Source organism: Hyla sarda, chromosome 1, assembly GCF_029499605.1.
Source record: "Hyla sarda isolate aHylSar1 chromosome 1, aHylSar1.hap1, whole genome shotgun sequence".
Lineage (NCBI taxonomy): Eukaryota > Metazoa > Chordata > Amphibia > Anura > Hylidae > Hyla > Hyla sarda.
In genome coordinates, this window is record NC_079189.1 from 331,207,607 (window position 1) to 331,232,026 (window position 24,420).

General features: G+C 38.6%; 1 protein-coding gene across 5 annotated transcripts in view; it reads right to left on the minus strand.

The window, feature by feature from the left end:
• Nucleotides 1-24,420, minus strand: part of BNC2 (basonuclin 2) — a 634,266-nt gene that overhangs the window by 113,884 nt on the left and 495,962 nt on the right. For all 5 annotated transcript variants that reach the window (XR_008843921.1, XM_056519647.1, XM_056519639.1 and 2 more), the window contains one exon: nt 5,631-5,733. Coding sequence is in view for 4 of the 5 variants with exons in the window: in XM_056519647.1 (XP_056375622.1) it covers nt 5,631-5,733 (103 nt within the window). In the remaining variant the exon portion in view is untranslated. The remainder of the gene's footprint in view (nt 1-5,630; nt 5,734-24,420) is intronic.

A 24,420-nucleotide genomic window follows, 5' to 3' on the forward strand; every position in this document is an offset into this window, starting at 1 on the left:
TTTTATTTTTATTTACACTGTTTTATTTTTTTTATGGGAAAAGAGGGGTGATTCAAACTTTTATTAGGGAAGGGGTTAAATGACCTTTATTAACACTTTTTTTAAACTTTTTTTTGCAGTGTTATAGGTCCCATGCTGATCACTGGCGTGTATTAACACGCCTGTGATCAGTGTTATCGGGGCTTGACTGCTCCTGCCTGGATCTCAGGCACGGAGTAGTCATTTGTCGATTGGACACCGAGGAGGCAGGTAAGGGCCCTCCCGGTGTCCTGTAAGCTGTATGGGATGCCGTTATTTCACTGCGGCGGTCCCGAACAGCCCGACTGACTAGCCGGGATACTTTCACTTTCACTTTAGAAGCAGCGGTCAGCTTTGATATGCGGTATTAGCCGCGGGTCCCGGCTGTTTATGAGCGCCGGGACCGACGCCATGTGATGCAGGGTCGCATCCTCCGTCGTTAAGGGGTTATCCAGGAAAAAACTTTTTTATATATATCAACTGGCTGCAGAAAGTTAAACAGATTTGTAAATTACTTCTATTAAAAAATCTTAATCCTTTCAGTACTTATGAGCTTCTGAAGTTAAGGTTGTTCTTTTCTGTCTAAGTGCTCTCTGATGACACGTGTCTCGGGAACCGCCCAGTTTAGAAGAGGTTTGCTATGGGGATTTGCTTCTAAACTGGGCGTTTCCCGAGACACGTGTCATCAGAGAGCACTTAGACAGAAAAGAACAACCTTAGCTTCAGAATCTCATAAGTACTGAAAGGATTAAGATTTTTTAATAGAAGTAATTTACAAATCTGTTTAAATTTCTGGAGCCAGTATATATATATATATATATATATATATATATATATATATATATATATATAAAAAAGTTTTTTCCTGGAATACCCCTTTAACACCAGGCTGTGAGGTAGTTGGCGGTTTTTATGAAATAATTGTAAACTTGCCCAGTGTGACCCTACCCAAAGATAATTAAATTTGAGAGAGTAGCAGGCCTGTTTTTACAGTACTATTATGGATATTTACGAAGTCAGCGATATCTCTTGAAGTAGTTATATTTCTACTAAAAGTTTGCCTCTAAATCAGTGTTTATTCAGACGTATCACTTGGTAAGAGTCATATGGCTTTGTCCTATATGTTATAGACTTTCTCCTTTTCAGTACATAGTATGTCTCAATAGCACTGGCCAAAGTGGTTTGGAGGTTGGAGACCTCAGCTCTAAACAGAACAGTTTTCAGTCTGTTATCTCGAGTCATATCGGTCTATTTGACAACTCGTAATTACATACAAGGATGTCAATAAACCCAAACCTTACATAGGTTCCCAGCCCATAGATTCCATTAAAGTGGGTCCATATTCTATAAAAGCTGTCTCCTTTTTTCGAAGTAACTTTCCATCAATACGGTTTAACAGAAATTAATTAATGACAAGGCAAGGAAATGGTGTAATTATTGCAGCAGGGACTTGTTATTTGTATTCAGAGAGTCATTCCAAACTGATCTGCTGAATGAAAGAGGTGCAGAATAGTAATCTGATTCGATTGAGTGCTTTTTAACATTCAGTTGCTATTGTGTTGTGATTTAATAAGCTGACTGTTTTTTTTTTAACTTCTTTTTAGAGGTATTTAATAAAAAACAAACGGAGGTCAGGGTCTCAAAGCAAGCATATCGCGGTCCTCAGACACTCATTTAGAAGCGTATCAGTACTGCATGGCAGATGAAATGCTCCCCCGACCTGTCTCACTGAGCCATCAAATGCAAGAATCTGACAGGTATCAGGACGCTGCTAGTAAGCTAGGTGCAGCAAGTCATTAGGAAAAGAGCATTGTTTAGAAAATCTACATATGGGATGTCTGCATTCCATGTCTCTTCGAGTGACTACCAGAATTGATAAAACGTTTACATACTTCGGGCGTTTTAATTGGCAAGTGGTGGTAGATGCCTTTTCTAGACCTGCCTGACTGCAGTGCTACTGAAAGAATTGTATCACATTTCATCTAACTATCTATTTGTCTATCTATATATTTATCTATCCATCCATCCATCCATCCATCTATCTCTCCTTGAGTTAGATTCAGTTTAAGGAGGCAGTGGAAATGTACCAAAATAGAGAGGAGTCACAGTCTGAAGATTGGCTTACTGACACCACATACCTGATCATCATATCTACCTATCTATCTATCTATCTATCTATTTATCTATTGTTCAGTAGTACGCAAGATACAATATCAATTCTGAAACAATATGAGCAAGTAAGAGTGTTACGGTCTGTATTTTACAAGGGCCAATGCACAGAACTCTATTATGGCTGTAAAAGTATCTGATTTACAGCGAGCTCTAATACAGCTGCAATTGACTTCTATATGGCCCGAATGTGCCACCATATGCCTATGATTTTAGGTGAACCAGCATTATGCAGACTGTGTAATAGCCGTGACTTTCTGGTTTTATCCTGCTTTCTCTCTCCTTAGCTATGAATCCCATCACAAGGGCAGCTAGAGCCAGTACTATCTCTGCCTTCTGGAGGGGACAGTGTGATAATCCTCAACTCTTTCTAGTCTTAAATAAGCTACGAGAACATAAGTATACAGTGAGAAAACTGAGTAGTCATCTTCCTTATCTTTTCCAGCCGTTACACCGATGCCTCCACATGTGTCAGTCACTACACTGGTTACCAATTCAGTCCAGAATACAGTACAAAATCCTCAGTCTCACACACAAAGCTCTCCACAATGCTGCACCTCCCTACATCTCCTTTCTCATCTCTGTCTACCATCCTACACCAGCTCTGTGCTGCGCTACTGATCTAACACTAACATCTTCTATAATCCGAACCCCTCACTAATGTATCAAGACTTTACTCGTGCTGCACCAGTTCTCTGGACTGCGATACCCCAAACCTTCAGACTTATACCCAAAATCCAGATTAAACATACTCTTAAGACATCTCTTCAGCAGGCTTCTAACATCCCCTAACTGGCCTCCCCTACCACACCTTGCTCCCTTTTTGAGACCCCTTGGTTTTGGAGGTCAGTGCGAAGTGTCAAATCACAATTCGTGGAACAATCTGAAAGAGATTTCTTTACTGCATTCTACAAAGGCAATGTTGAATCGCATCACATGACATATCTATCTGACTCAGATTACCTCCCTATCATTATCATGACCTTGGCAGTGTCATATTTTTATAGCAATGACTGCAAATGATGGATCAATGTTTTCAATAGAGACATAGAAAACTTCCTCTGTGTATTGAGATTCCCACTGGCACTAGTTTGGATGAGATGTTGAACAAATCACATTTTATTTGGAATGCACAGGGAATGAACTTAGAGATAGATAGATAGATAGATAGATATGAGATAGATAGATAGATAGATAGATAGATAGATAGATACAATGTGAATAAAAACGGCACAACCAATGTCCAGAAGAAAAGTGAGATGAGGGGTGCCCGCATAGCTGGAACCTGGGTCCGCCGGTTCCTTAATCCAGACAATAGCAAATATGATGCAGCACTCCACAGGTTGCGAAAACAAAGGTGGTTTTATTCCATCATGTGCATAGACAACGTTTCATCAGCCTCACGCTGAAAAAGCCAGCGTGAGGCTGGTGAAACGTTGTCTATGCACATGATGGAATAAAACCACCTTTGTTTTCGCAACCTGTGGAGTGCTGCATCATATTTGCTATTGTCTAGATAGATAGATAGATAGATATGAGATAGATAGATATGAGATAGATAGATAGATAGATAGATAGATAGATATGAGATAGATAGATAGATATGAGATAGATAGGTAGATAGATAGATAGATAGATAGATATGAGAGAGATAGATAGATAGATAGATATGAGATAGATAGATAGATATGAGATAGATAGGTAGATAGATAGATAGATATGAGATAGATAGATATGAGATAGATAGATATGAGATAGATAGATATGAGATAGATAGATATATAGATAGATATGAGATAGATAGATAGATATGAGATAGATAGATATGAGATAGATAGATATGAGATAGATAGATATATAGATAGATATGAGATAGATAGATAGATATGAGATAGATAGATATGAGATAGATAGATATGAGATATATAGATAGATATGAGATAGATAGATATGTGATGGATGTATATGAGATAGATAGATATGAGATAGATAGATATATAGATAGATATGAGATAGATAGATATGAGATAGATAGATAGATATGAGATAGATAGATATGAGATAGATAGATAGATATGAGATAGATAGATAGATAGATAGATAGATATGGGATAGATAGATAGATTGATAGATATGAGATAGATAGATAGATAGACAGATAGCTAGATATATAGATAGACAGATATATAGATAGACAGATAGCAACAGCAATATATAGATAGACAGATAGCTAGATATATAGATAGATATGGGATAGATAGATATGAGATAGATAGATAGATAGACAAATAGATATATAGATATGAGATAGACAGATAGATAGAAGATATATAGATAGGATATAGATAGATAGATAGATAGATAGAGAGATAGGAGATAGATATATAGATATGAAATAGACAGATATGCAATAGAAAGATAGATAGATATGAGATAGATAGATAGATAGATAGATAGATATGAGATAGATAGATAGATAGATATGAGATAGATAGATATGAGATAGATAGATATGAGATAGATAGATATATAGATAGATATGAGATAGATAGATAGATATGAGATAGATAGATATGAGATAGATAGATATGAGATATATAGATAGATATGAGATAGATAGATATGTGATGGATGTATATGAGATAGATAGATATGAGATAGATAGATATATAGATAGATATGAGATAGATAGATATGAGATAGATAGATAGATATGAGATAGATAGATATGAGATAGATAGATAGATATGAGATAGATAGATAGATAGATAGATATGGGATAGATAGATAGATTGATAGATATGAGATAGATAGATAGATAGACAGATAGCTAGATATATAGATAGACAGATATATAGATAGACAGATAGCAACAGCAATATATAGATAGACAGATAGCTAGATATATAGATAGATATGGGATAGATAGATATGAGATAGATAGATAGATAGATAGATAGACAAATAGATATATAGATATGAGATAGACAGATAGATAGAAGATATATAGATAGGATATAGATAGATAGATAGATAGATAGATAGAGAGATAGGAGATAGATATATAGATATGAAATAGACAGATATGCAATAGAAAGATAGATAGATATGAGATAGATAGATAGATAGATAGATATGAGATAGATATATAAATAGATATGAGATAGATATGGGATAGATAGATATGAGATAGATATATATATGAGATAGATAGATACATATGAGAAAGATAGATAGATATATTTGAGATAGATAGATATGATATAGATATGAGATAGATAGATAGATAGATAGATATGAGATAGATAGATATGAGATAGATAGATAGATAGATATGAGATAGATAGATATGAGATAGATAGATAGATATGAGATAGATAGATAGATATGAGATAGATAGATAGATAGATAGATAGATAGATAGATGATGTAACATTTCTTACCATGTGCCACCCAGCCATGTTTACATTGGTCACAGGTTCTCAGATTAATCTTCCCAGGCTGGAAACATTCACAAGTGCAATTTACAAGTGTACATCGGATGGCCTGCAGAGAAAAAAAGAAGAAAGGAAAAGAGGTTCATCGATCGAGTTGTCCATTTGACTATTTATGCTCTTACAATATGCATGAGTTATTGTGGCTTATGGAAAACACAGTGCAACCACAGTGTTTGAAGGGACACAAAAGATGGAAAAAGTTCATTTCCGATGCAACTCTACTGTACTTTATGGCTTAAAAGACAGAGACACTTAGCTTCTAGCATCTGTAATACCATTAGATAAGATAAACTGAATGAAAAGGTCACCTAAGAATATCTTAAGAAGCCATACACTGATCATAGATAGATGGTAGTACCAATGCAGTACTTAGTCACTACGAGTATTCTGCAGCACGTAACCACGTAACCATCTTTGAGAGGGTTCAGCTCAAAAAAAAAAAAAACAGACAAAAAAATAGTGCATGCAAAACTACCAGATCCCCAAAGGAGTCCATTCTGGATCCAACCTGGATCCTTTGTGATCCGATGGTGTCAGTTGTGCTCCAACCCATTTTGGGAAGAAAGAGAAGAGCTGAATGGACCCAGAATGGGTTGCAGCACAACAGCAATGTGAACCTAGTCTTGCAAGTAAAATTCTACAAATATATTTCACTAAAACAAGCTAATGATTGCATGGGGGAATTCATTATATAGCGGCTCTATTTGGGTATTACAGATAAGCAGCAATGATTGGTAATATATGCATGTAGACTCTATGGATGTACAAAGGAGCTGTAGCCATTCAGTGCTTCTATGTGGCGTCACGTTATAGAAATATTCTTCACAATACACTATGCTGGTTCTGTTATACACTGGATTTTCCAAATGGAAAATCTACAGCGAGTGAACATATTCTTACAGCTCCAAAGATTGTACGGAGCCATAATATGTCAGTGTGCATAAGGCACTAAGCTCAGAAAAAGTATCAGGTCGGCACTACTAATATTATATATAAGGAAAACCGAGGGTCTGGAAACAGCAGCCAGGTATAGGTAACTTCAGGTGTGCATAAGGCATTGCCTTATTGAAATGTGCATAAAAATGTATTTTCACTGTGAGGTTATTGCAAGGGATGAACGGAGGATTTCATTTTCAGCAATTTCATTCTATAGGTGAAGGTTGTCATTTTGCATGTACTGTATTAGTATATGAAAGAGGTTTATTTGAGATTCCACTGGATAGGCCATTGTTTTCCAAACAGAGTGTCTCCAGCTGTTGCAAAACTACAACTCCCAGTGTGACCGGTCAGCCTATGGGTGTCCGGGCGTTCTGGGAGTTGTAGTTTTGCAACAGCTGGTGGCACACAGTTTGAAGAACATTAGGACACTAGGATAGGCCATTCATATCTGATCAGCCGGTTCTGACTCCCGGTACCCCAGCCGATCAGCAGTTTGTATAGGCTATGGTGCTTAAGCAAGTGCTGCAGCCTCCTCAATGTTTACTGCTGCGTGTACTTGCACTCGCTGTACATTGAGTAGTGAAGTGTTGTTCCATTCACTTTGGATGGACACTAGTAAATACTGAAGAGGCTGTGGAGCTGGTATGAACATCGCAACATCTTACAACAGCTAATCAGTCGGACCCCCGCTGATCTAGTATCCAAAGGACAAGCCATCAACTTTCAAAGTCCAGAAATATCCCTTTAAAGTTCATGCTATGGCGGTAATAATCTGTCTACAATCACAGGGTATTAAACTGTCATAAATCTGCCATTGGGTAGGGTCACAAGTGCCGTATTTTGCAGCGTATTTGCTGCTGCTTATTTTCCTACCCATTGAAGTCAATGGGTAGCAAAATCAGCTGCGTAGATTGACTTCAATAGGTAGGAAAATCCACAGCAGCAAAAATGCAGCAAAATATGGCACGTGTGACCCTACCCATACTGCAGACTACAAGAAAAAATGGAGGTTATGCTCACCATCCCTGTTTGTTTGCTATCTTTATTCAGGCACACACTGATCTAACTTCTCATCCTAGCACTGTTTTACATATCCTATGTTTAAGACCAGTCGCTAGCATGGACTATAAGGGGGCGTCATACTCGTAGTTCCAGCAGACCCCCTCCATCATGTAAACTGTTCGATGGTTCATTTTCCCAGCTATATAAGTATGTATCCCTGATTAACGGAAATAGTAATATGAAATATATTACCAACGACATCTGCTGATGAAGCAGGAATAATATATGTGTCTGTAGGTTAACAGTGAGGAAGAAAGGCGATCTTGCTGAAAGGTCCAGTTTCATGTTCAATAGTTTATTGACTTGATGATATATCATGTCTGCACTTGTCAGTAATGGTGTCTTTCTTTAATATGTTCACTAATTAATGAACTCTGTAATTAATTGTGCTGCTGTACCACCGAACGGCTACAAAGCGACAGGCTGCCGCTGCGTGTTAACCCTTTGTTGGGTCACTCCGAGCCCGCACTGCGCTTCGTTGTCTCTTTTTGTTTACAAAGAAACCAATCAGCATACCTAATATTTCTGTTCTTATCTGCCATGTTTACAAAACCAGACAACCATGAAAGGTCACATTTCCGAATGTTTACGTATAATGTATCTGTTATTTTTAAAGAATATTTATTTGCACCCTGCACTCAGATCGGTCAGTTATCAGAAGGGTGATATAGTTCATCCTGGATCAGGTACCCAGTGGCAGTTTCAAGGGAGTCAATGAACTTGTCTTAAAGAGGTACTCCGCTGCTAAGCATTTGGAACAGCTGAGCAGCGGAGTACCCCTTTAAGGTATGGCAGTGTCCCTCATACCACAAAGTGAATGGTGTGGTAATATGCATGCTCAACCACTATACATTTACCACTTATGGGACTTTGAAAGCATTATACTCGGCTATATTTGGCATTAGCAGAAAACGTGAGTTGGGTGGTAGTCATGTATACGTGTACTGCTCCATTTCCTTGGTGGACAGGAGATCTACATTTTCATGATAGGTTAAGGTCTCAGTGTTTGGACCCCCACTGATCAAATAATCACCTATCTTGGGCATAGCAGATACATTTTTACCACTTGAAGGCCTATAAACAGACTCTATAAATAGAACTTATTATTTAGAGCATTCCATAAATGCTCAAAGGGACTGAGATCGGGGGAGTTGGGAAACCAAGTCAACACCTTGAACGGTTTGATATTTTCCTGACAGAATTCTTCGCAATGTGGCAGGGCCTATTATATTGTTCAAAGAGGCCCCTGTTATTATGGAATATCACTGCCTAGAATGTTTAAGCAGGTAGGACATACATCACCATGAATCCAAGGTTTCCCAGTAGAACCAGAGCCCAGTGCATCACATGGCTTCATCAGGCTTGCCTTCTACCACTATTGGAAACACCACAAACTCCTTAATTACTCTGCTCTGTCTGGGGGGTGTTGGAAGTTCATTCAAGTAGCAGTCTCCACTGCTAAATGTTTGTATATGACCACATAAAAGAGTCATCCTGGGCTGCGATCTGTAGAGGGGTTGTAAAGTAGCAATCTTTGCAGATGATACTAAACTGTGTAAAGCGGTAAACACTATAGAGGACAGTGCACTATAACAAATGGATATGGATAGGTTGGAGGTTTGGGCTGGGAAGTGGCAGATGAGGTTCAACACTGATAAATGTAAGGTAATGCAGATGGGGAGGAAAAATCCAGGCTGGGATTATGTATTAAATGGGAGCACACTTGGGACGACTGACATGGAAAAGGACTTGAAAGTCATAGTTAACAGTAAATTTATCTGTAGTGGCCAGTGTCGGGCAGCTGCTGCCAAGGCAAATAAAATCTTGGGGTGCATCAATAGGGGCATAGATGCCCACGACAAGGAAATAATTATACCACTGTACAAATCACTAGTCAGACCACACATAGAATACTGTGTACAGTAGTGGGCACCAGTGTATAAGAAAGATATAGTGGAGCTGGAGAAGGTTCAAAGGTGGGCAACCATGGTAATACTGGGAATGGGAGGATTACAGTACCCAGAAAGATTATCAGAATTAGGGATATTTAGTTTAGAAAAAAGAAGGCTTAGGGGAGACCTAATAACTATGTATAAATATATCAGGGGACAGTACAGAGATCTCTCCCATGATCTATTTATACCCAGGACTGTATCTATAACAAGGGGGCATCCTCTACGTTTAGAGGAAAGAAGGTTTCTACACTAGCACAGACGGGGGTTCTTTACTGTAAGAGCAGTGAGACTATGGAATTCTCTGCCTGAGGAGGTGGTCATGGGGAACTCTGTAAAATAATTTAAAAGGGTCTGGATGCATTTTTGGAGAATAATAACATCGCTAGTTATGTAGATTTATAGGGACAAAATGTTGATCCAGGGATTTATTCTGACTGCCATATTTGGAGTCGGGAAGGAATTTTTACCTCTAGTAGGAGGGTTTTTTGCCTTCCTCTGGATCAACTCATTAGGGTTATAGGTTGAACTTGATGGACTCTGGTCATTTTTCAACCTTATGAACTATGTTACTATGATCCTGGGCTGGGATCTTTGTCAGGTTTGACGATCCTGACCTTGGCTTTATATATATTAAAGGGGTACTCCGCCCCTAGACATCTTATCCCCTATCCAAAGGACAGGGAATAAGATGTCTGATTGTGGGGTCCCGCCGATAGGACCCCCCCCCCCCCCCGTGATCTCTGTGCAGCACCTGGCTTTCACTGCTAGATGAGTAAAAGTGCCCTGCTCTGGAAATATGAGGCCACAGGAATATGGAAGTCAATGTATATCTCAGGAAAGTTGGGTTTGCCAAGTGTTTTAGAAGTATACAGTCACTTAGAGAAACATGAAAGCCACATGAGCCTGGTGTGAGAGGTCTGACCATTTGGATGCTGCAGAACACCAAGGAAGGCATAGGTTCGGAAACCTTCTTAGGCTTAGTTAGATTTTATTTTCTGTATTATTTTATTTTCTGTATTATGCTCAGAATGCCTGAACAACGTTACTGCTACTGTTTATTTCTGAATTAAAGAAAGCCAAGTTTGGACTTTAAAGCATGTGAAGTGTCATTGCCAACTACACCACCAACACAAGATCACAACAGGAAGAATCTAGTATGTAGCACTGCTAAGTAAACAAAACTGAGTTTGATAGATTCCTAAAAAGCTGGGCTGAAAATATACAAAAAGATATTGGAAACCATGTGAAGCTTTTTTTTTTTTTTTTAGTTCCTGCGTAATTTGTAGTTCATGTTAAAGGGGTTTATATGAGATTAGAAAAGGTCTGCTTTTTTGTTTTTATTTTCTCAAAAAAACAGCACCACACTTATTTGGAGGCTATGCTGGGTATTGCAGCTTAGGTGGTATCACATTAAAGGGTCTGTACAGTAATACAAGGCACAGATCATGAGCAAGCACTGATGACACTTTTAGTTACATATAAATAAGTCTTCCTATTAGACAAGTTATTGCTTTTGACAGATCAATAAGACCAGAGTTTTGCACTAACATTTCTAGTATATTCCAAAAATGGTTTGTATCACAATCACATAGCATTGCATATTGATTCTGTAATGCCCTACAGTCTGCATAAGATATGCATAGCAAAATAGCAAAGCTACACACATTATGAATTATTTACCTCATAAATACATACATATTCATTTGGTGAGGCTGAAGGTCTCACACTAAGCCCAAAGTATCCTAATAAGTAATGATACTCTGAGTCACAAAGGTTTGAGATCCCCAATGTGACTGCGTCTGCAAACAGCAAAATGACATCTGCTGGATATGTGGTGCTTTACCAGAACAGTGTCCAAATCTATTGTATTAGCAACACATTTCCGGAATGCCGCTGAGAAATGTAAGTATATTAGCAGCTTTTCAAATTGTATTAGCGAAGATGAATCCACATATGAGATACAGTGGCAATACAATAGGGCATTTATAATGTATCACAGCTAGTTTACTCAAGTGCACACATTTTTTCAAGTGTACTAATATTCTCATATTCTCTCTTCAGTCACTATACTGTATATACCAGCTTACTATGGGTTGTTTAATAGTTACATGCATTTTCATTACCCATCATTCAAAGCAACCAATATTAAATAAAACTTGTCCAAACTAAAAACAGCAGCACCAAAGACAACTGTGTTAAAATCCCAAGGGTTTGGTAGTTCCATTATACACCTGAGATGGTAGATACTAAAATCAGCAGTGGTAGACCATTTTTTTAGAACTTATTTAAAGGCTATGCCAGCCTGGACCAATAATTTGTCTTCTGTGCTAATGCCTCTAAAATAACCAATATCACAATAATAAAAATCTCTTACCATATTCTGCAGACAACTCTTATGAAAACCTATGGGTATCAATAGTTTTAGACTACAAAACAAACCTCTGTGGTCTGATCCTGCAGCAAATGGGTTTTTCATATACCGTATTTTTCGCCCTATAGGACGCACCGGCATATAAGACGCACCCAATTTTAAAGGTGCAAAATCTAGAAAAAAAAGATTCTGCACCCAACAGTGATGTTCAACCTGCGGATCTCCAGATGTTGCAAAACTACATCTGGAGGTCTGTAGGTTGAAGACCACTGGATAGGAGGTAGTACTCAAGTGTCCCCGCCGCTCCGGACCCGTCACCGCTGCCCTGGATGTCGCTCCATCGCTGTTGCCGTGTCCCCGGGGTGTCCCCAACGCTCCGGATGTCTTCTTCCCCGGGATCCACGCTCTCCGTCGCCGTCATCACGTCGCCGTCATCATGTCGCTACGTACGCCGCTCCTATTGGATGACGGGAAGGCGTGCGCGACGACGTGATGACATGGAAGGAGAGCGCCGCCATGCAGGGGATCCCGGGATGGAGCAGACACCGAGGAGGCAGGTAAGGTCCTTCCCAGTGTCCTGTAAGCTGTTCGGGATGCCGCAATTTCCGAACAGCCCGACTTTCGCTTCAGACGCGGCAGTCAGCTTTGATCGCCGCGTCTAAAGGGTTGATACAGGGCATCACCGCGATCGGTGATGTCCTGTATTAGCCGCGGGTCCCGGACATTGATGGCCGCGGGGACCAACCCGATAGGTGTGTATTCACCGTATAAGACGCACCAACTTTTCCCCCCCAGTTTTGGGGAAGAAAAAGTGCGTCTTATACGGCAAAAAATACGGTAACTCCCACTTTTCGGTTATTAACAAATTAATCAAATGAAATAGAATATATTGTTCCTATTTATTTCTTTTTACATTTGGTAAAGAAATAAAGTGGAACTATCATTTTAGGTGAATTTAAGCTGTCATATGTGTGACTTATATTCAGCATTTTATGACTTAAATCCAATTAGTAGTTTTCTTGTCTACAATCTTCACCTTTAAATTACAGTTTTCCCAGGGCTCAGCTACAGAGTGGGTATAGACTAGCTGCTATTATGTGTCTCATACACAGCACACACAGAAAAGAGGAGATCCTACTCTTCAATTTCTCTGCAGCACACCTTCAAAAACAGCAGCAGCATGGAGGACATTATAAAGCATTACTAAGCATTTTTTATGTGAATTGAGCATTGGGGTAAAGTCACAGCAGCAGCGTCTCTTTGCAGCTTCTCCCTCCACCTTCCCTTCCCTACAAACATATATGGTCTGCAGAGGCAGAGTCCTCACATGAATATAATTCATCATAATATCTGCTTCTCTTAAAGATCCCACCAATTGCTAAAACAAATAGGCAGAAGCAATTGTTTGTGCCTCCATGTCACTGTTTGGCTGTTCTCGGAGACCATCGCAAGTGGTGTATGCATTTAGGGAATGTCCTCAGAAAGCCTATAAGCTTAGCTGCTTCTTTTTATAATTGGGGGGACCCCATGAATCAAAACTTCTGATATTGCTATGATATATCCGAATTTTTTTTTTTTTTTTTTTTTTTTAAAGAATGGGTACCTTTTAAGATAGAAAAAAGAAATGGCAGCCATCCTTCTCTTAATAGTCACAGATGATTTTTCCTAAAGGGTAACTAAACCCATTGCATTGGGTTATAGTGTGAGTGAACCTGAGTAAAATGATGTAAATTGATCCAGCCATCTCTGAGATATATCTCAGCCCCTGTTGCTAGTATGCAAATTACCTCCTCTGCACAATGGAGGCGGGAGCCGGCTTGCCCAGCTCCCCTGCCTATGTCCTTTTTGCTCAGCTATTGTACACCCGCCCATCTTGTAAATATTCATAGTTCTTCACTCTCACATGATTACATATTTGTATTTGTAATTCTAAAGTATCACAATACCCGATGTAGAAGTTTTTTTTTTTCTAGAATGATAATTGTTTTAGACAATAATAAAATATTCTTCTTACTAATGTTTGTTTTCAGACTTTGCAGAAGGGCTCAGGGTTTCACAGCTAACTAAATCTCTGTCCTTGTGTGTTTTCTAAGGAATGTACGTTATCTAGGCCTTTTCTTGGAATGAAGGACAACAGTTACCTTGTGCCTCTGAAGGACATTTGACCACAAAATCCTAGCGACACAGGCTCTTAAAGTAATTCTCCAATAAATAAGCTTTAAACAAGTTTTGTCACTTTTATCTGATATTTGAGGAATATTAACACACTGTGCCCCAGTGCAGATCACAACCACTGAGCTATACGCCATGCAGATGTCTACACAAAGCATCATTTGATTGGTTGTTCCGTTAACAAACTACACCGATAGCTACTTAACCTTCTTAACTGCACAATGGTGATGTGCAACTGTAGTGCTCTATGCCATCACTATGAAATATCTGCTTTATGTGAACAATAATTGTTCAAATATTATGATAAGGAAAGAACAGAAATGAGATTTAAATTTTAGCACCTAGAGACGCAGGTCTTGGAAAAGACTAGATAGCTTTAACAGGTCCCTAAATAGGAACAGAAATATATTCTTCATTATGTTCTCTAAAGAATGCTTCTTTTACACATAGATTTATCCTATAATGCTCTCCCTGTTGGACATAATGCCTTGGTTAAACACAAACACTAGGGCAATGGAAAAACATTAACATGCTTACAGTGAGCATAAACTCCCAGTTGTACAGTGAAATTTTAATACATTTCAACTTATCTCTTTTACTAATAGTGAGAGAACAAACCCTACAGGAATTCATTCTGCAAAATGGTAATTACAGATGACTTTTTTTTTTCGTCTTCTTCTTTTTTTTAAACAATACATATGTAGAAAAAAAGAAAAGAGCAGCTCCTACTTTTTACTCCTTTTGATGCTGGTTACAATAGAAAAGTTAAGAAAAAATATAATGAAAAGTCTACAATAAGGCTTGCATTCATGCAAAAGCATCTTTCAGCTGTGTGAAGTATGCGAACAGTGACCTTTTTTCCAGCTAACAAGCTAAGCTTTATCAGTAGACTATATTCCATGTTTGCCGCACTTGGATCTGCTCACAAAACCCATGAATTATGATAAGAAGCCATACTACTATATTGTCATGCCACTTGTTCATTCTTAAATACAGTACAGTACACAAACTATTTTATTATTCCAAGTGGGGAGAATATGTACTAATATCAGGCACAAAATTAAGTAATGAAAGGACGTACAAAGTAAATCTCTCTCTCTGTATGTATATATATATATATATATATATATATATATATATTCCCAAATGGCGGAGAACAGCACAACCACTGTAAGTCTCTAGGTAGTAGTCCGGGTGCAATAGTAAAAACCACGGTCCCAGTCGCAGACCGCATCCATAGATTCCAACAATAAATCCAACAACACTCACGGGTTCAAGTGAAAAAAATCACCTTGAAAAAGGTGGTGGATACCACTGAAACGTTGCATCCGAACATGGTTTAAATAAACACCGTTGTGTTTTTTTCACTTGAACCCGTGAGTGCTGTACGATTTATTGTTGGTATATATATATATATATATATATATATATATATATATATTTGTGTTCAGGCTCCATCCATGTACTAGTGACAGGAAATGTATCCTAAATTCCTATACAAAGATCTAACCCTAGTATAGTGGTCTGAGTTGTGCCATAACCGCGTAATGAGGGCACGCCTATAGAGGGCATGCCCTATAGAGGGCAAGCCCCTGTAGGAGAGGGAGGAGTTATATACACACGTCCCCCACCTGTTCCCAATAAGCCCCACCTGGAAATGCAGGAGGCGATAATTACTTCCGCCCCTCACAAAAATACAGCCCTGCGGGCTTAAAACATATATATTCTAGTTCTTAAAGAGTGTAAACTTGTTGACTAAGCAGTCTAAGAGTATAACTGCTCAGCCTGTTTAAAAACGTGAGATAAGCTTAGACTGTCTAGTCTAAGTTTAGACCACTTTTAAACTGACTAACTTTTAGAATGTGACAGTGCGCTTAACTTGGCGCATGGCAAAACATTTAAACCATGCCCTTTTTTTTTACAGAATCCACACCCATTTGATACAAATCCGCCACATATCTACAAATGGACTCAACTACAAAAAAAAAGTCAACATGTTCCTCACTGCTATTTACACTTTATTCTTAGAAATCCCAACTGGAGGAATCCCGGGAAACAAGTTTTTTTTTCCAATAGGCTCCACCCCAGGAACATAAGTTAGTCCATTGTGGATAATATTTATTAAAAGGGTTATCCAGGATTAGAAAAACAAAGGTAATTAAAAAAAAGCACTATACCTGTTCTCAGGTTGTGTTTGATATTGCAGCTCGGTTCCATTAAAGTGAATAGAGCCAAGTTGCAATACCACACACAACCTGAGCACAGGTGTGGTGTTGTTTTGGAAGAAATTTGCTCTGTTACTCTATTCCTGGATAACCCATTTAATAAATATTCTCCACGCTGTTTTTTTTTTTAATTACATGTTTGTAAATGTACATATCTGAAGCCTGTATAGAAGCCTTACTGCCCAATATCATATTCTATCAAGATGCACTTGTTACACCTCTATGAAATCAAGGAAACAAGACTGCACTCACCAATGGCAACGGAGCTTTATTTCAGCATTCCAGGTAACAAAAGCAGGTGGATGGAGGGAGGCGGGGGACGTCCCCCGCCTCCCTCCATCCACCTGCTTTTGTTACCTGGAATGCTGCAATAAAGCTCTGTTGCCATTGGTGAGTGCAGTCTTGTTTCCTTGATTTCATATTCATAGTTCTACATATGGACTTTGCACCTCCTGTACTGGCACCCACACAGGGTTACACATGCACTCACCATAGCTCCATATTACTGAAACTGCAGCTTTATTCCTGCTTGTTTTGGGTCACACCATACCTTTGCTGTATACTTGTTACACCTCTGGTGGACCAAGCAAAGTTATTTTCAAGTAGATATACATAGTTCTGTCTGACAATATAGAACTTCTTAAATACCCAGTAAGCAGTCAGAATTCCAGGATGTGGACCTCAGCTTGATCACCAAGTGACTGCTTTTAGATAAGTGACTTTCATAAGACTACCCCATAAAATGCAGCATAAATAAGTTCTATATCACTATGTAGAGTTAATAAACACAATATATTACAATTAGAATAAGTAGGGGGTCAGTATAATTTGTGCCATTTTCTCAGCGCGTTGGTTTCATTAATATCCACCACTTGAAGCTGTATCAAAGCTCTCGACAGGACTGTTCATTGTCGCTAACTGGAGACATCATTTACTAAACAGGTTGTGAAATATCCAGCAGAAAGAAGCTGTCAGGCTGACACTTCTATCTCACTTTACTTATTTTTAAACCCGCACTTGTAATTATGGTATCCTGCTTTTCATTCACCAAATGCTTGCAAGGAAAACACGTGTTGTTAACAGACTGAACTTTAGCAAGCTGTTAGCACACTCCACACACTTACAGAGACATGATGAGAGCTGGTGTTTAATTATGAGAGCCAACTCATAGGACGGACGTATTACATTTAAATGGAACCGTGGAAAAAAAATCTGTCACTGTTGTGTTGGCTGTTCCTATTTTGGTGCCTATGAAACTAACGAAGCCCCATATATAGCAGTGCATCAGGTTTATTAAGTTACAGAGGGTGGTCACTCCCTCTGTCTAGCCTATCACATGCATCTAAGTGGCTAAATAGCCGGGACCTGAGTTATCTCCAGTCCCGGCTGAGGCAACCGATTGTTAGATGTAACATTCGACTGACATCCACTGTGCATGGAGCGGAACCCTACCATTTAGAAAATCATTGCATATCCTAACATTATACTGCTACTTCCTGTGGCGAGAATACACTTTTAAAAGATTACTGTTGGTACACCTTCTCTCTTGATGACTGTTGGTACACCTTCTCTCTTGATGACTGTTGGTACACCTTCTCTCTTGATGACTGTTGGTTCACCTTCTCTCTTGATGACTGTTGGTTCACCTTCTCTCTTGATGACTGTTGGTACACCTTCTCTCTTGATGACTGTTGGTACAACTTCTCTCTTGATGACTGTTGGTACACCTTCTCTCTTGATGACTGTTGGTTCACCTTCTCTCTTGATGACTGTTGGTATACCTTCTCTCTTGATGACTGTTGGTACACTTTCTCTCTTGATGACTGTTGGTACACCTTCTCTCTTGATGACTGTTGGTACACCTTCTCTCTTGATGACTGTTGGTAAACCTTCTCTCTTGATGACTGTTGGTACACCTTCTCTCTTGATGACTGTTGGTACACCTTCTCTCTTGATGACTGTTGGTTCACCTTCTCTCTTGATGACTGTTGGTTCACCTTCTCTCTTGATGACTGTTGGTACACCTTCTCTCTTGATGACTGTTGGTACACCTTCTCTCTTGATGACTGTTGGTACACCTTCTCTCTTGATGACTGTTGGTTCACCTTCTCTCTTGATGACTGTTGGTATACCTTCTCTCTTGATGACTGTTGGTACACTTTCTCTCTTGATGACTGTTGGTACACCTTCTCTCTTGATGACTGTTGGTACACCTTCTCTCTTGATGACTGTTGGTAAACCTTCTCTCTTGATGACTGTTGGTACACCTTCTCTCTTGATGACTGTTGGTACACTTTCTCTCTTGATGACTGTTGGTAAACCTTCTCTCTTGATGACTGTTGATTCACCTTCTCTCTTGGTTTACCTTCCCTTTCCTAAAGGCCACTTTCTTTATATTCCAATTTAGCTTAGAAGACAGTTGTTTGTTATAAACAAGACTCTTGACTGTATTTGTGGTATTGGCAAACCCGACAAGAGCAACAAGTGCATGGAGTGTCTATGTGTATGTCTTACCAGAGTTTGTATGTTCTCTCCATGCATGGATTTCCACCAGGTTTTCTCCCACACTCCCAAAAACACAGTTTTTGTGTCTCCCAATGGGGACAAAGACCAATGAGATCTCTGCAAAAAGCTGCAGAATGGCTGTTTAAATCTATAAAAAAAAATATATAAAACCTAAAGGCAATGCTGAGTATAGCTGTAGAATAGAGGATCATGGTAAGAAAGACAATGCATATTCTATCCTCCTGAGACATACCTACAACATAAGGTAAATCTCTGATCTAGCAACACTATCTTAATAAACTGTGTAAAAAAAAAAAAAGTTGTTATTCCCCTAGCCAGACATGCTCGCTTGACAAATCATCTAGTCTTGATCTGTGACTGTAAGATTAAGGGTCTATTCACGTGTACAGGATTCTGCACAGATTTGATGCGCCAGATTTTCTTCTGCAGATTTCAATGTAAACTCAATGACTGAACACAGCTTCAAATCCTGTGGATCAAATCAGCGCATCAAATCTGCAAAGAATACTGTACGTGTGAATAGACCCTAAAAGAGATTATTCATTCTTATTCCACATTCCCTTCCTGGATTGGACTACACAGCCAATGAAACTATTTTGAATAATCAAAGACCAGATTCACTTGTATTTACTATTTTACGCGCAGACTGCATAATTTAGCTTTGGATACAGATAAAATGTTGTTGTTGGCTTCTCACCACTCTGTGACTGGTTTACTAACTGTTCTCTACTCTAGTTTTCTTCTGCTCTATTTAATACAGCAATCCCCTGAATGGCAGACTAGTAGCACAGCGTATGAGCCAGGTAGACCACTACTTCAATGGTGTTTTCTAGAAAACTCCCGTTTGTGTTCCCTAACTGCATATTATAAACATTATTGTTCATGGTCCAGTATGAATTCTACGGGGTCATTCACACTGCTGTCGGGATCCGTTATGTGGAGCTCCGTCTGTAGTTCGGTCAAATTTAGCGCAAACACTATTTTTTCTCCACTTAAAGGTGTTATCCAGGAAAAAACTTTTATATATACATATATATATATATATATATATATATATATATATATATATATATATATATATCTCAACTGGCTCCAGAAAGTTAAACAGATTTGTAAATTACTTCTATTAAAAAATCTTAATCCTTTCAGTACTTATGAGATGATGAAGTTGAGTTGTTCTTTTCTGTCTAAGTGCTCTCTGATGACACGTGTCTCGGGAACTGTCCAAAGTAGAAGCAAATCTCCATAGCAAACCTCTTCTTCTCTGTGCAGTTCCCGAGACAAGCAGAGATGTCAGCAGAGAGCACTATGGCCAGACAGAAAAGAACAAGTCAACTTCAGCAGCTGATAATTATTTGAAGGATTAAGATTTTTTAATAGAAGTAATTTACAAATCTGTTTAACTTTCTGGAGCCAGTTGATATATAAAAAAAAGTTTTTTCCTGGAATACCCCTTTAACTCCTGTAAGATTATCGGATCCCCGAAGGGCCCCAAGCAAGTGAATGGGGTCTGTTGTGACCCAGCAGTAAACGTTTGCTTCTGACCCGTTTCAGGGTCCGTTCGGCTCAAGAAAAAAAAAAAAAAAAAAAAACAGACCCTGTACCTAGCCTACACTGTAGAATTCCATAGCTGTTAGAAAAAAGAGAATTGTGGAAGTATGTTTTATTTATTTTGTTAATGGCATTGTAAATATTTTCATTAACCATCTACTATCATTATTATTACTATTAATAATAATAATAATAAATCCCATTTATATAGATTCCAACATGTTTCCCCATCAGCAGCAGTTTCTGATTTTGGTGTATGGTTTCATTTGTTACACTGATGTCAAATTTATAAATGCCAGACAGTTGACAAAAGTAATTGTGTCGATGGTGAAACACTTTTCTTTACATCACTGGTCATAGTGAACTTACTTCAAACTATAGAAACTGCACTAAATTCACATTTATCTGTGTCAGTCATGTGAATTTGTTGCTTGTCAGGCAAATTTAGTACAATTTCAACAGATGTAATGTTATGGTATTTTTTGGTTCTGTTGTGTTTTGTGGTGTTATTTTTTTATTTACAAAACATTACATGCCCTCAATACGGCATTTTGGTGCTTTTTCCGCACACTTATAAAACACCCCAAAAATAAAGTTGCAAATTAAAAACAACACTAAATAATGATTAGCATGCATGTTTTCACATGAAACATATGCAGGTGCCTTAAACGGGTGCTCTAGTGAAAAAAAAATCTCTTAAAATCGACTGGTGACACAAAGTTATACAGATTTACAAATTGCTTAAAACTCTCAAGTCTTCCAGTACTTATCAGCTTCTGTATGTCCTGGTGGAAGCATCCATAGATATGGACCATAGGCACTTGTAGTCTGAAGATTATTCACGGATATCTGTGCAGGGAGGGGGTTGAGGGGAGCTGTGACATCACCTATTGTCAATGGCAGATCCTGTGTTATCTGTATATAGGTGTCATCTTTTGTTGTAACCCTGCCTGTGATGATAATGTGATAATTTCTGAAAAGTGATCTTTACAGAACTGGCAGAACAGGAAGTGTCTTAGTAGCCAGAGTGAAAACTGAAAGCCAGAGTGAAAACTGCAAGATTAATATATATTAATCTATATTAATTATATAATTAATATATATATTTTTATATACTGATAGTGACATGGCAATGACAAACAGAAGCTTAATGTAAAAACTTCATGTAAACAAATAGGTTGTGTAAAGCCAGGCCCAACATCCTTTGCATACAACATTAACTTCTCGTGGATAAGAGATGAAGAATTTGGCACAGTGTACACTGTATGAATTGTATATTTAGATCCAGCTTTAAGACAGACTTCCCTGATCTCACAACAAGACCAGATCTTATCGTTTGCACTATGTATAGGACTATGTACAGCGTATTAGTGACAAGAGAAAAATACAGTTGATTTCCGTGGGTGCCCATGCACTGTGCATACGGTTGAAATCTGTTGTATATCATCTTTTTTTTTTACATAGGTTTGGTTTATGTATAGAATGCCTATAAAGCCTTGCCAAACCATTGTATAGAGGAGGTTTTGTGCCAAAGCTGTAAGAATAGGCATGAGTTCATCTCATCCCAAACTGAACTTTCCTGTCAGATGCTGCGCTGCTAAACATCAAATTAATCTCGCACTCCTCCGGAGACCTCTGTGGCTGTTATTGTACCAGCGTATGCCTGCCACAATTCTCTACTTCTGCTAAAACATTTTCCATAACTTATTACTCTTGATTAAGCGGAGAGGTAACCACCTTGGACAGAATTATGTTATTTGTGAAATTGCCTCAGTCTGTTAAGCAAGAAGCAACCATTACCATTAAGTTATTTGAAAGACAAAACACCTTTTTTGACAAGACATTTGATCAATCCAAAAACGCCCAAGGTGCTTGTTTGTAAGCCGCACTGCATTGAAAGTAATACAACGGTTATGGGTGATGCTGGGAAATTACATATCTGGCAATTCCTTAATATAACATTGTTATCTGGTTCACTTTACAAGAAAAGTAATATGAAAGTAACATGCAGAGATGCAATGAACTCATATTCCTTGTCATTGTCAGAAGAACATACTATATTTGCAATAGTAATCCTGAGAAATTCAGCAGTTCACATATATACTGTGTTTATTAGCCAATTAGCCATAAGCTAATATTGCATCACATTCCCCCAAACAACTCCGTTCCAACAAGGTATGAACTCCACAAGACCCTGTGCTATCTGGTACCAGTGTTAATATCTGTAAGCAGTAAAGTGAGCCCTTCACTTATCATACTAGTTTTTTCAGCACAGTCTATTGATACTTGATTATCTGGCAAATGTGGAAGCCAAGTTAATATCTTTAACTCTTTTTTATGTTCCTCAAACCATTACTAAACATTTTTGCAATCTAGCCAAGCACATTAAACTGCTAAAAGAAAGCCATTGGGGAATTCCACTGCCATGAAGGAGTACTTGGACTGCAACAAAGTTTAGGTAGGTGGTATGGGACAAATTAACATCAACATGGATGCCAGGACACAAGGTTTCCCAGTAGAACATTGCTCAGAGCATTGCACTACCTCCACTTGCTTGCCCTATTCCATTGTACATGATTTGTACTGTTCACATGATGTAGAAGAAACTATGATCTATCAGACTAAGCCACTGTCTTCTATTGTTCTTAGGTTTACGTTTGATCCTCAAATGCATACTATAAACCCTTTTAATGGTGGACATGGTCAGCATGGGCATCCTGACCAGTCTGTGGCAATGGAACACTACACATAGCAAACAGGGATGCACATTTTTCTATTATAGCAAATATTAACTTTTCCAGAAATTTGTGCTGAGTCTCGTGTATCCTTAACCCTATCCCCAGTTCACCAACAGTCTTTCCTTGGATTACCCAACAAGACCTGCCATTTTAGAGCTGCTTGCATATATCTAGTCATCTCAATCTGTGGTGTGACTTTTCATTTAGTAGACTTCTAAAGCTGTTGCCTATATTGCGGTTATTGTTGTGTTTGGTTAGGAGTTTTGTAGTGGTAATGTATTTACTATGTGCGACTTTTCAAAAAGTTGCGTTTTGCTTACACAACTGGCCCCTAAACATCGATAACCCCCCCGCAATCTCCGACAACACTTTAGAGTAAAGCCATTTTACAAGGACCAGGAAAAACTACCAAAACAGCACATAAGGCTTACTACACAATTATGACAGATTTGATGCAATAAAATAACTGTGCCATCATTTTTATCATTGCAAACTCAAAAATGCCAGCCTAATATTGCACTGAAGTAATTTCAACCTTGCCAACCTCTGCACCCAGGGTAAACCTAACACAACTATGTATGCTTAAGTAAGAAAGAAATAGTAGCCAGCACTCACCATTCAGAGAACTTTATTGCAGATATCGGTGCATCAGTACAACTTCAGCGGGCAGGATGTCAAGAGCAAAGGTATCAGGACAGCACTGTTTCGCTAAGCTCGTGCGCTTCCAGAAGCCGATACCATTTCGGCTTGTGGAAGCGAATGAGCTGCGCGAAACAGTGCTGTCCTGATACCTTTGCTCTTAACATCCTGCCCACTGAAGTTGTACTGATGCACCGATATCTGCAATAAAGTTCTCTGAATGGTGAGTGCTGGCTACTATTGCTTTCTTACTTATACGTTACATTTGTAGATTAGCATTTTGCACCGCCCCAATCGGAGCAGGTGCATGAAGTGTAGCAATAACTCCTTGTGAACCCCTACCCCTTAATTCCCTGGTTGAACTTGATGGACATATGTCTTTTTTCGACCGTACTAACTATGTAACTAACTATGTAACTATGAACGCTGTGTGGCTACTAGTGGTGTATGTGCCAGTATTACTACTTCTTACTGAACTGTTGAACAACTATATATCCACCTCTCACATTTCTTTACAGGATATTTCAGACTGCAGTGTTTGAATAACCATGTAAAAAA